The following is a 13,714-nucleotide window of genomic DNA, read 5'->3' as shown; positions in this document are numbered from 1 at the left end:
ATATTTCACATACACAAAATATTAAAGGACACTCTGGATCAGAAAAAACATATTCAAATTTTGTACAAAACTTTTATTTCCCAAATGCACCAATTTGGATAAAAGTACTATGCAATAATTGTATAGTATGTCAACTAAATAAACCTTACCCAAATCAAAAACAAATAGCACAAAAACAAGATTTTAAAGGACAAAGTTTGTACTTTAATCATCGTATCTCATTTGATACCAAAGGACCAATTTCACCCTCATCCGAAGGAAACTCCTACATTATGGTAATTGTTGACGCATTTACACATTATGTAGCACTTAACCCAGTACCACATTGTAACGCTTATTATGCTTACACAACACTCTATGAACACTGGATAGCCAAATTCGGACTACCAGAAATTTTAGTTACAGACAACGGTACAGAATTCATAAATAATGAAATCATCACACTATGTCATCTATATAACATTAAACACAAACCACGTACATCTCACGCACCTTGGACAAACGGCTTAGTCGAAGGTATGAACCGTTCATTACAAGAATATCTCAGATGTATCATCAATGGAAATGATACAAGATATACCGAATGGTCAGCAGATGTAAAACTATTTCCCTTAGCATATAATTCACAAATTACGACAACTCTAGGAATGTCACCATATGAAATGGTTTTTAACCAAAAGCCACGCAAACCAAAAATGTTTACAGCAAACTCTCATAAAAACGCACAAGGTTATTGTCAACCAAATAAAGACTCAATTTGTTATAACCTACCTTTACATACACACGATGAAGATCGTTTTCATCACCCACAAATTCTTAAATTAGCCTCCGGTACACACACCGAATGGATTTTAAACAGAGATAAAAAACACAATGAAATTTACCAAAAAGTAACAAAAAAGTTGTTACAAAGGCAAAACATTAATGAACAAATAAATTCACGCTTTACACCAGCCTCCGATTTAAAAATTGGAACATTTGTTTTAATACCCAATTTTAATACTCAAAAAAGAATTTCAAAAAAGTTACAACCCCTTCGTAAAGGACCATACCAAATAATTGCAAAACCCACTGATGTCACATATAAAATCACCGACTCAGATAAAAAAGAAATCGTTCAACACCGAAATAACCTATTACCTTATTATCCAAAAGAATACGCACTCCGCGAACTAACTCAATTATTTTCTTTTACAGGTTTAAAAGTTATTCAAAATGACCCACATACGGACAACATAACAAAGGAACAAAATGATATTCACCTCGGAAATCAAAATACAAAATCAAACACCACAAAAAACAATACAAAAAATCTCGATCAAAATACATCTCAAAAAGAAAGAAAAAATAGAAAAAAGACAGAACAAATAATACCCCAAGAACCAATCGACAAATCAGAACATAGAGAGTCTTCACGACTTAGAAATCAACCACGTAAAAATTATAAAGTATTCATCCCACAATCTAAAATATTAAAGAAAGTTGAATTTCAAAAACAACCTTAATTATACATTTAATAATCTTTGCACCTCTGAAACATTTTACACTTTCAATTTTCAAGATAACATGCTGACAAACACGCAACGATTCTAGTTCAAAATTAGCCAATAGGATTCATCCAATCCGTCACCTTCTATAACTTTAACACAAACCAACTAGACGAAAAATATTAAACTCCAGGCATATCTATAACTATAACTCTACGACCTCCAGGTCAAAAATAAGCAAACCACTCCAACTTGACAACTAAAATAAATATCACCATAATATCATAACCCTCCCTTATCTAATAAACCAAAGATCAACAATATTTCCCCAACTCAGACCTCAAATATTCCCCAAACAAATATGTTAAATTAGCCTAAAGTAAAAGAACGACCATTTTATTTAGCCTAAAGTATAAAAATCTCAAAAATACCCCAGATCATTTGACAAATGAAAATAAAGACAAAGAAGACCTCCCGATCACCATAAAAATTGCCCCCAACAATTTTTCACAAAACTCAACCCACTTGTCAAAAAACTAATAAATAATCCGACCACACTTGAAAATTGCCCCAAACAACAAAAAATATTCGATCACGAAGCCATTTCTTAAATGCTCTTCTATCAAACAGTCACTAAAATTATCACAAACCTCAAACAATTTTTTACGATACTTGAAACTTTCATAATATTTCTTTTTGATAACCTTGAATCTTTTCTAATACTCTTAATCATTTTTTGTAATATTTTTTTAATGTTCTACACTATATTCGAACTATTTCTCCAACTTTCAAAAACCCTTGATTATATCCACAGGTACGATTTATAAAACTTGTCTAAATGATACGAACTATTTTCAGTAGAACTGATATTTTTCTACTATTTGTAATTTTCATAACATTTCTATCATCCCTCATTTTGACCATATGCAAATGTATAAAGAAAGCAATCATCACATTCGCTCTAGCAACAATCCTCCTAATTCTTTTCTTAGAAGAATACTATAATAAACATAAACTTTTTCACTAAAAGAATAGACCAAAAAGCTATCAAAAATTGCTACCCAACAGTCACAAAGTCAGTCTTCACCGACATCATCCCAAGATAACCCAACAACACCTTCAACTACCCAAAATCCTCAAACATCTACACGAATTTCCTTTCAAGATAACCCATACACTTTTGAAGAACGACACGCTCGTTTATCAGAACCACTAGAACCAGTTCAACGACAAGCACCTCTAAGTGAACCAACATATAACTTATACCCAACACTACCACAAGAATTAAGAAAAATAAGAAATCCTAGTCAAAACCAAAATACAGTCGAAATAAATAGACAAATTATACATCCTCGACGAAACAGAAATTTTCAAACTCCCCGAGTTCATTTTGATATACCTCAATCCCCATCACAAAACACTCCAGAAAACCCCATTGGTATATTACCAGAAACCCCTACGCATCTTTCACAACGTAGCACCTCAAGCTTACCATCAGATTATTTAGGTTCAACACCAACATCTGAACAAATACGTGAAAATCCCTTTAACCCCCCAAACCAGGCATCACGACTACCATATTGGACAACACATTCATTTACACAAGGTGAACTAAATTTAGTCAATGATCCAATAGATATTTCTACGGATACAACTACATCCTCATCACTACCAGAAACATTATCACTACCATCAACACCATCAATAAGCCAGATTTCACCACCACCTTTTAACTTAAATTTTCCAAATAATCTCGACGCCAGATATCGAGAACAATCATCAACAAATATCCCTTTATGACTAGATTGGAATACATTTACAGCCCCTCCACCATTATTTGGTCAACATCTAGAAAGTAATCGCCTTCACAACTGGGCACTTAATAGATTGCAATACCGACAAGACATTCACGACGATATCCGTGATCACAATATCCAAATACTCCAACAAAACAGTTTACAATTAAAGTTTGAAATCACAGTTAAATTAAACAACATTACTCAACATCCCTACCCATTAAACCCACCAAACATAACAGCCCAATCACTACCACCACCATTTATAACCACTGAAGTAATATATAAATACGACAGATATACCAAAAAGACAATTGGTTACATCACATTTTATAACCCATACTCAGGATTATCCTACACATGTATATTCTAAAATTATTAATTTTTCTCCAACTCCTTTTTCTAGTAATCTCAAATCAAAACATAAACCCTTCTCCCCGCACAGGACCCCAAGATTTATTAGTAACACATTACGATTGTGAAGAAAACGAACAAAAAACACTACACAAGTATGCAATAAATCAAGTATCACAGTGCGAAACAGAACCCCAAGCCATAGAAACTACAAATGTAATAGCAACACTTTATTCAAAAGCCCGAGCAACTACAGTTATAGGATATAAATTCACAGCAACATTTTCTGAAAAGAAAGTACATTGTTCACAAGTCTCAAACGGAAATAAAAACCGACTTGACCATGAATCATTCTACCAGAGTAATATAGAACGACTTTTACATCTCGAAGATTGTAAAAACGAGTTACTCCGACTAAACATCACAAAAAATAAAAACACAGATAGAAAGTTAGTATATTTCCAAGTTTTTTCAGATTCTGTACATCAAGCAGAACTTGAAAGATATCAAGGACATATAAAATTAGATGAAAAATACCCATACAACGGCGCACACGGACGATTAACCTATGACATGCACGATAAACACTGGATACCACACATTGGTATAAATGACCCATCAAACTGCAAAGCAGACACAAAAAATAAAGGATACCAAGAAATAATGTTTTTCGATTGGAAAATACAACTCGAAAAAATACAACTCACACGAGATTTATCAGACAACACAATGATTTATCAAGGAATTAGATTACCTTGTAAAAACGACCAAGGTTATTGCGACCCTACAACAAGAACACAAGCAACAATTGTTTGGTTCCCCGAAGACACATGTACAACATTTCAAGTAGCAAAAATACACGCTCGTATGATAAAATTTCACGAAAAATATTTTATACAATCAATACCATATGAACAAGTAAATCCATTACGAAAAATAAGTTCTAATTTTCGAAACATTCATAATATAGAAAATAAATTAACACGTTTTCAAATATATCAAGAAACAGAACTTGCATGTAAATACAGAAACCCACTTCACAAAACACAATACTCTGAAATATTAGTTGAATACGAAAATGGATTCGACATGACCACTGGAAAAATAAAAGCCGACCCATACGCCACAAGTCATCCCCTAAACGAAGGAACATCATATATACCAGTTAACTTTCAAAAGAATACAGGTCAACCTGGTGGACATTTAAAGCCCCAAGACGATCACAGCACACGTTTACAAGAACTATCCCTAATGAAGAGTACATATTTTGGTAATATCCACTATGATATTCACTTGGATATGAAACTAGACTACACGATTAGCCGAATTTTTCAAGAAATGTCACTCTCCGAATTAGAAACACTACACCAACTATGCGAATTAGAAAGAACACAAATATTACAATCACTCGCACTAGCAGTATTAAAAATACCCTATGCAGGATATTTATTATCAGGAAATAGATCAAATTTTTTAGACTATGAAGGAAACATCTTATGGTTTTATACTTGTACTAAAAAAGTATCACCACTATACGTTTTTGAAGATAAACGATGCTATAAAAGAATCCCTATCTTTTATAAGAATAAAGTACATTTCGTTGACACACTTTCACGAAGAACCTATTTCTGGGATACCGCAGTTCCATGTGGATCAGAAAATAGCCACAACGTAGTACAACTAAACCCTGATGAAGATAAATATTACCTTCTCACCCCATATCCCACATTAATGCAATCACTCAAAAAATTTTCACCAGAAAGCATTCGCGCTATCGCTCGAAACCCAAATATAGACTTACAATCAATAGGAATATACTCAAAATCAGATATTCAACATCACATTAGAACACAACAATTCCAGGAATTATTAACACAAATGGACACAATACAAAGACAATCAATTGACCAAAACTTACGCAAACTTGCCGAAACCGCAGGATTTGCAGACATCTATACGCAAGACTATAGCGGATATTTTAAGGACATTAAAGATTATATATATCTAAACGGTGAAAAATACCGTCCCCAAGATATATCACCTATCAATATTTTTAGCTTTGTTACACTTAAGAATGAAATTCTTGATTTTCTAGGATGGCCCTACTACATCTTAGAAAAACTGACTATTTTATACGCAATGTTTAACTTTATTGGATTTCTTTTTTCACTCTTAAAAGGAATCTATAACACATGTGCTATACACACACAAGTCAATAGACAAGCAAGTGTAGCACGCATACTATTTGCAGGGTTTTTTGGAATATTTTCTACGTCTATAAACAAAATTCTTTTAGACGCACAAATAAAAGAATATAACACAAAAATAGCAACAAGACAGAACACATACGACGAAGAACATAACAATGCAGACACAACACCAACAGCACCACAGTTACCACCCCTACCACATAACCATCCATTATCCCTAGTCCCACGTAATTTTCGAAATTTAGCCATAACACATAATAATTTTAGACCAACCATATCACAAAGCCCCATCCAACATATAATGCCACACCACTCACAAGATGAAAATACTTATGAACAAATTATAGAGCAACCCCATACCACCGCTTTTCAGTCTCAAAATAATAATAATTTTTTTAGCCCACGATGAGCCGACAACTTGGATCCCTACACCGATCAAATTCCCACCCAACCAACCTCACCACTCCAATCCCAATAATACCACTTTTTGCTTTTCCGCCACCCGATTTCCCATCCAGTAATGTAACATCCGGCATGAATTCCGATACTAATTCACACATCTCAGTTTTATACTCCATCTCACAACTCAATAACCCGAATATTGAAACCCCCGATGAATGTGCCGACTCTGAACCATCTCCATCAAATAATTTTCCCACCAACCCCTCAATTTTTTCCCAACCCCCTTTTCAACCCATATTACCAAATAACCCTGACCCATCCAATTCTACACCCTCTTATGCTTCCCAAGTCACTCCAACCTATTCCTCACTTCACTCAGACCAATCATCTCATTCTCCAGATACCCCCCGAATCTCCCCAGAACTAGATAACTTCATTACCCTACAACAACAACCCTATCACCTTGACATCCCAACCATAAACCAAATCTCATCCACAATAGATTCATCCAACCCTCCTACCCCTACAGCCTCTTCAATTTATACTGAATCATTAGCACCATCATCCACAACTACTGAATCTTCACTCAGCACTAATAGAGCTTACCGCACTTTTAAAAGAAAGTTCCCCAACCATCCTTTCCCAGCGAAACCAGGAACAGCCCGTGAATATATCAACCATCCACAACACACTAATACAAAAGAATTTTTAGCTATCACCTTACCCTCATTTCCACAATACACCTTAAACACCCCTCATGACACCAACGAGACACGTAACTTTGTAGACGAATACGTTTTAATGCCTACCCTTCCTTGAACCTCATATTATCATTTTACAAATCCCCTTTTCTTACCGTTATCTAACACTCATATCGATATAGAACGAAATAAGGACATGCTATATCGACTCACTACAACACTAACACCTAGACAATTTACTTACATTGGATATAAAAAATCACTAAAAACACACACTGCACCCCGAGATAATGAATATACACTAGAATATTACGATCATAACATCATCAGAACTAACCAAGATCAATTCTTAGACGACGATCGCTTCGCTAACCCACAAATCACCGAGAAATTTTTCATTAAAACACCATATGTATTTACACTAAATATCTTCGATCGCAAGTTTGACCACATTATTTCAGAAGCACTAACAGACACGCAAGCCTACGAAAGTTTTAAAGAACGCTTCCAAATATTTTCACTAACCTTTCATTTCCTTGCACCACATGAAAGAGATTTGCACTGCTCACACGATATTATGTTGCGCACTAAACAAACACACACATATACTTATTATCGTTTCATCCAAAATCACTTTGACCTACACACTCCCTCCAGACAACCCCACCATCGTTTTCAATTCATCAATTCCAAATACACCTCACCATTCTTTCTTAACTTCACATATTGCATTAAAGATACTAACCTTCATGGTATTCTTCGAAATTATGATCCCATAACCCAAATGTATATCTTTTGTCCCATCACCAAGACCTTCAACGCAGAAGAATCCCGACCCTTCCTCATCCCACACGAGTTTGTACAACCTATAGAAATCCCCATTTTAGAATTCATCCATAACACTAAATTCAACCACAAATTATATAATCTAATCCAAAACACACCTTATGAATTTGCAGTTGGCACTGAAGAACTAACCACCATTAAGGCACTTCAATTGCTTTGGCCACTGCTTCAAACTAAAAATATCATCCGCATTTTAGCCAAATTACTAACAACTTCAGATCTCATCCACGACATCTTCCCCCACGGTTTCTTCCCCGACGACTAACAGGTAAGTATGAATTATACATATTACTAACTAATTTACATATTAGAAACTCACCATTCTTTATCCATGTTTTCTTTAGAATTTTAGCCTTTATCCTCGATCATCTGAAAAATTCACAAAAGAAAATAAAAATTGAAAACTTCTTCAAGCTGTTTAAAACCCTATTAATTTTTTGCACCAACAATTAAATAATTATAATACCAATGCAGTAAATGAATTTATAAATTTTTCCCCCACAAGCAGTAAATCTAATAATGATGAAAATTTGTAACTTAATTTTCCCCAACAACTAGCAGTAAAATTAAAAATTCTATGTAGTAAATTAATAAGAAGCAAATGCAGTACTAACCTTTTGATATTTTCATTCACTCGCACAAGAATTCTATCCAAACTCGCACAGCTCGCCCACGAAGAATTGTTTAAAATAATGAATTTCAGTTTCAACCTTTCACACTCGATAACTCTAACACAAGATAACACGTTTCAAACTTTCCTTTAACCCGGTTGGAAAGGAATTATATACTAAACAAAACTAACCAATGCAGCTTACTAAACACCACAACACATAGCATAACAGCATGACTAAGAAAAGGAAACCAACGGTACCCAAACCGGATTAACCCAGTTTAAAACTGGATAATTTATTCTTTTGAAGACTATTATAAAGTCTAAGAAAGAAATAATAAAACACAAAAAAGTCGAAAGACAAACCCATACCACAAACAATTTGATTTTTGAAAAAAGGAAACAACCAACAAAACACAAGAAAAACCACAACAAACCCAACATAAAACGTTGTCACATAACAGGACCTCTCACAAAAACCGCATGCAATCATACTCCCACTCCTGGCCTAACCCACCAGGAAGGACGTCCTGAGCATGCTCTATAGCCGGCCTAACCCACCGCGCTACATCCACGCTTTGTGACCATACTCCTATTTTTAATAAGAGCTACTCAAGGGTGAGTAACTCTTCAAAATAACTGAACTAAAACAAAAAGCTTTTGTGAAAACAACTAACTAAAATCATAATTAAAAAATATTAAACTAATAAAAGTTTTATAAAATGTAAATTACATTATGCAATATATAGATCAGAATACAACACCAAGGACGAACATCCAAAGACAAAACGACCCTACTACACTCGAGAAAGAATGGCCAACTACAATCAATATGCCGCCCACAATCACAACTCAAAGGATTTAGAGTACGACTTGACTTCGCAGAAAAGGACTTCATTGAACTAGACCAATGACCACCTCGATGTTCAAGTATACGTACAGATCCGAGTAACCAGGCATCCCCTCCACGCACAATCTCCACGCCATTCCCAGACAAGGTCAAACACAAAGAAGTTCTCACCAATGAAACAGAAAAACCTGACATAGCCAACCATTCTGAAATCAGATTTGAGTTTGTTGCGAAAACCCAGTCGTTGTCTTGAGAAGACACAACGATTGAATCTGGGACTTCTCTAATAAGAAAACCCAGAAGAAATAAGATGTTCGCCAAATACCAACGTCCATCATCCATCTTTTGAATTGCAGAAAGACTATTCTAAAAAACTCTGTAAAACCCGGATGGGTGGAACCTGATCTAAACTACATTTTATGATTGGATAAATTAGATATTTTACCAATGTAAAGTATTTAATATTAACCAATCATGATCCATCTAACTAACAATCCACTTATTTGTAAGTGCTGAAATTACTTGTAATTTCAGCACCAGAGAGATTTGAATTTAACTTAGAAATTAGTTGAACTCTCCCGAGTACTTCAGCAGCCGCAATAAACCAGTATACCCTAGATCTATTGAGCCTAGCAGAGACTAGTTAAACAACCTGAGACTAGATAGTATAAGAGTAAGATTAGGATCGGTATTAGACTAAGAAGTTGCACGAATCTATCCGGCCGAAAATAAGATAGCGTGACGAGCAGACGGTGTACCCTATCCGAAATTACTCTATGAGTTATACCCATCGGTCCTAACTCACTTTGACGACTCTATGAGTAATTTCAATCAAAGCTTCCAGATATTTAAAAAATAAACATTATAAAAATAAATAATATAACAAGTGGGATCTAGTCAACATCCTTTTGTCGCCCCCTCAAATAAACCACAAGGATTGATTAAGAAAATTCGATGATACCGTATATGTACCTCTGCAATCATCTCCTCAGCCTTCTCCTCCGACACCTGTTCACCCAGCACTCTTAGAACTCTTTTCAGCTCCCACGCACTAATGAGTCCGTCGTTGTCCCGATCGAACTGACGAAACGCCTGGTATTTTAAAACAAGAAACACGATAAAATTATTTGGTCAAAAACAAAAATCATATTTGACCCAATTTGAGACAAAAATTTGATGAATTAGAAAAATGAAGCGTTTTTAGTTCAGCTCAAAAATTGCTCCAAGCCATTAAAAACAGATTTTGGCATATTTAGAATCAAGTATTAATTTTCTCAATGTCATTTAAAAAAAAAAACTTGGAGCATAGTTAAATTACATAGAGGTTGGAGAGAGCTATTTGAGGAGTTTTATGAGGAGAAAATTTCTTCTAGGAAATTCGTAATGCTTTTGTTTGAAAAAGTTTATTGGACAAAGGGTTGTACACTTAAGATTCAAGAAAACTCATAGACACTACAGTATGATAAAAGAGGGTATTTATCAGACTAGGGCCAGTTGAATAGGGTACAATGCGCCGCTGAAATTAATCGCACAACCCACGTCGAATCGGTCAAACGATGTCGATTGGAACCAGTTTAAAACTAGTTTTTATAACCAATTACATTATTGATAAAATTATCTCTATAAATTTTTTCTTTTCAAACAACCATGATCCATAACTAACACTAACAATTATTTGTAGTGCTGAAACTACTCGCAGTTTCAGCACAAGAACAATTTGAATATAAGTTAGAAGACAATTTTTCTCCTTTGGAACAAGTTCCAGATATCTAGCCCACAAATACCAGTATACACTAGATCTATTGAGACTAGGAGATAAAAGAGTAAGATTAAGATTGGTATTAGACTAAGAAGTTGCACGAATCTATCCGGCCGAAAATAAGATAGCGTGACGAACCGATGGTGTACCTTATCTGAAATTACTTTATGAGTGACCACTCACGGAAGTAACTCAGTTGGTATGACCAAAAGTCTCAAACAAGACCTATTAACCAGCTTAGCTTTAGCAAAAAAGAATTAGAAATAAAATCGAAACCTACATTGCAAGATTGCAAAATATTAGATAGCATAGACAACTTAATAAGTATATCACTACGTCTCAATACGCCCACACAAATATTTCAAATGATACGGCAAAAAACAGGTCAGAAAATGAACAACACCAAGCTTTTATATCGTGAAACGACAAAAACTGCAACAATTATTCCTCTTCAAAATTGTCAATGCAGTAGATTTTCATTCTCTAGCATGAAATAAAAATTATTTGGAGCAAAAAGATTCATTTTCAAGCTACAAACTTCTTGATGTTGTATAAACATATTATACAACCATAATAACGACAAATAAAAAGATACACAAGTCGTTCCTTTCATCAAACTTGTAACAATAAATTTTATTGAAAAAAAATACAAAAATTAGTTAGTAATAAAAATGAAGTTAGTTTTGTTTATATTCACAAGTTCCTTGCTTCTCAGGGGACCTAACCATTTCAGCTTTTACCCATCCTTTCATCCTTGTTTCCTCATCTAAAATATAACCATAATTGTTCAAAAATTATTGTCATTTAAATTTTCAATCTTTAAGTCAATTCTTTCTAAATTTTTTTTATCATTTTAATTAGTTTGAAGTTAAAGCTTAAATATTATCAAGACTTATTCTTGCTTTATAAAACTGAATTTGCTTTAAACCAGATCGTCAACGCTATCCTTGAATCTTTAAATTTTAATTTCATTTCGAATTTTATTTCATTCGAAAACTAGAATCCTGTTCCCCCAACCTCCTCATAAAAAGTGTCTAACGCTCTCAAACGTCTATTCACTCTCCAACCCTTATCATTGACGCAGGACTAATAGAAGTTTTTGAAAAACTAACCATTCTTATTGAGATAAACGGCGAAGAACTTCGGTTACTTATCCATTACTTGAGCTCCTCCTATTAGCTGGCCCAGGCCAAAACACATCAAAAAACTAAGTAAAATCTATAATAGTATCTAACGATCTACTTGAGTTCTAAATATACCTGAACCTGGTGGATTGATTTACTCTACTCCAAACCTTGATCACAAAATCACAACCATACCTAAGATTAAAAGTTTTTTAAGTTTTCCCTAAAATAAACCTTAGCCACAGAAAACGTAAATCATCATTCTAACGAATTGATATACCTTCTCTCCAATCCGTCAACCTCGACAACCTATGCCCCAAGATAGGATAACTCACGGGAATCGTAAGGACTAACAGTTTAGGAAATAAAAATTCTAACCCCTGGATTTCTAAACAAGCAATCATACTCCACAATTGTTTATTTCAAAACGAAAGATACGATCTTGTACTCACACCACTTAGACAAAAATTAGGATATATCAGAATGAAAAAAGAAACGAGAAAAAAAGCATTTATAACGAAACAATTACAAATTATAAAGGGATAAAAACTACCCAACAAACGATTACAAAAAATTTTCGGAATCAGATTCGACAACACCATCATCAATAAAAGTTAAATGCAAATAAAAAAATCATACCTTTGTAAACCGGTACGATTCTATATTTAGAGTCAACCAATAAGACATATTGAAAGATACAAATTAACTGTAAAACAACACAAAAAATGATTCAATACGAAAAAAAAAATTTGACGATGATTCAAATCTTCCCATTGTTATTCACCCTTAAAGCGATCCCGCTTGAGGCCAAGTACAATTTTGCCATTATCTAATAGCAAATTTTTTCAAAAAAAGAAGTAGCCCATGCAAACAAAAATTTCCTGAAATAAAAATTAAAAGACAAATACTTGATCACTATCTACCAGACATCAATTAAAATCACTTCATATTACGGAATTTTTTATCTTGAAAGTTTGGAATTGCAAACAAATCAAACACCACACAGAAAACAAACAGATGACATAAGCCTAAGTTTCTCAAAAGTTTTCAACTAATATTTTAAAAATATTCAACATCAAAACTCACAAAGAGCAAACTCAGTTTTCACAAATCATATTTCCTCTATCACCACCTCAAAAATTTCGACATACAGTAGTAAGTCAAGAAATCAACCTTTTTTTGCGATTTTTAGATTCAATTTGTGAAACACTTACCGATAAAGAAGAAACACAAAAAGTAAAAATTGATCTTCAAAGAATCCTAGCATGGTACATATTAGACTAGTTCGTACACAGTTTAGTTTTAATCTCAACAGCAAGAAAGAGTTTCCGAACACAAACTCCTGACGATGAAACTATATTTGCAAGTAACGCAATCGAGTAACCCTTGTTATTGGAAAACTTACTGTTTTTTAACTTTTAGGATAAAAAACTCAATTTTACCATAGAAAAAATCAGTTTTGGATGTTTCTTTCATCGCCTGTTTGGCAAAAAGTTTTTTAAAAGTTTAGAAATTGTGTTCAAAAATTTTATTAATTTTTTTAAATTTCCTGTTTTTTTTTCTTTTTAAGGACCC

General features: G+C 33.9%; 1 protein-coding gene across 1 annotated transcript in view; it reads right to left on the bottom strand.

Annotated features, from left to right (window-relative positions):
- Positions 1-13,714, bottom strand: part of LOC134844919 (neo-calmodulin-like) — a 67,889-nt gene that overhangs the window by 16,227 nt on the left and 37,948 nt on the right. The window contains exon 4 of the mRNA XM_063861744.1: positions 10,229-10,348. Coding sequence (XP_063717814.1) covers positions 10,229-10,348 — 120 coding nt within the window. The remainder of the gene's footprint in view (positions 1-10,228; positions 10,349-13,714) is intronic.

This window comes from Symsagittifera roscoffensis, chromosome 4 (genome assembly GCF_963678635.1).
Source record: "Symsagittifera roscoffensis chromosome 4, txSymRosc1.1, whole genome shotgun sequence".
Lineage (NCBI taxonomy): Eukaryota > Metazoa > Xenacoelomorpha > Acoela > Convolutidae > Symsagittifera > Symsagittifera roscoffensis.
This window is presented reverse-complemented; position numbering and strand designations above follow the sequence as displayed.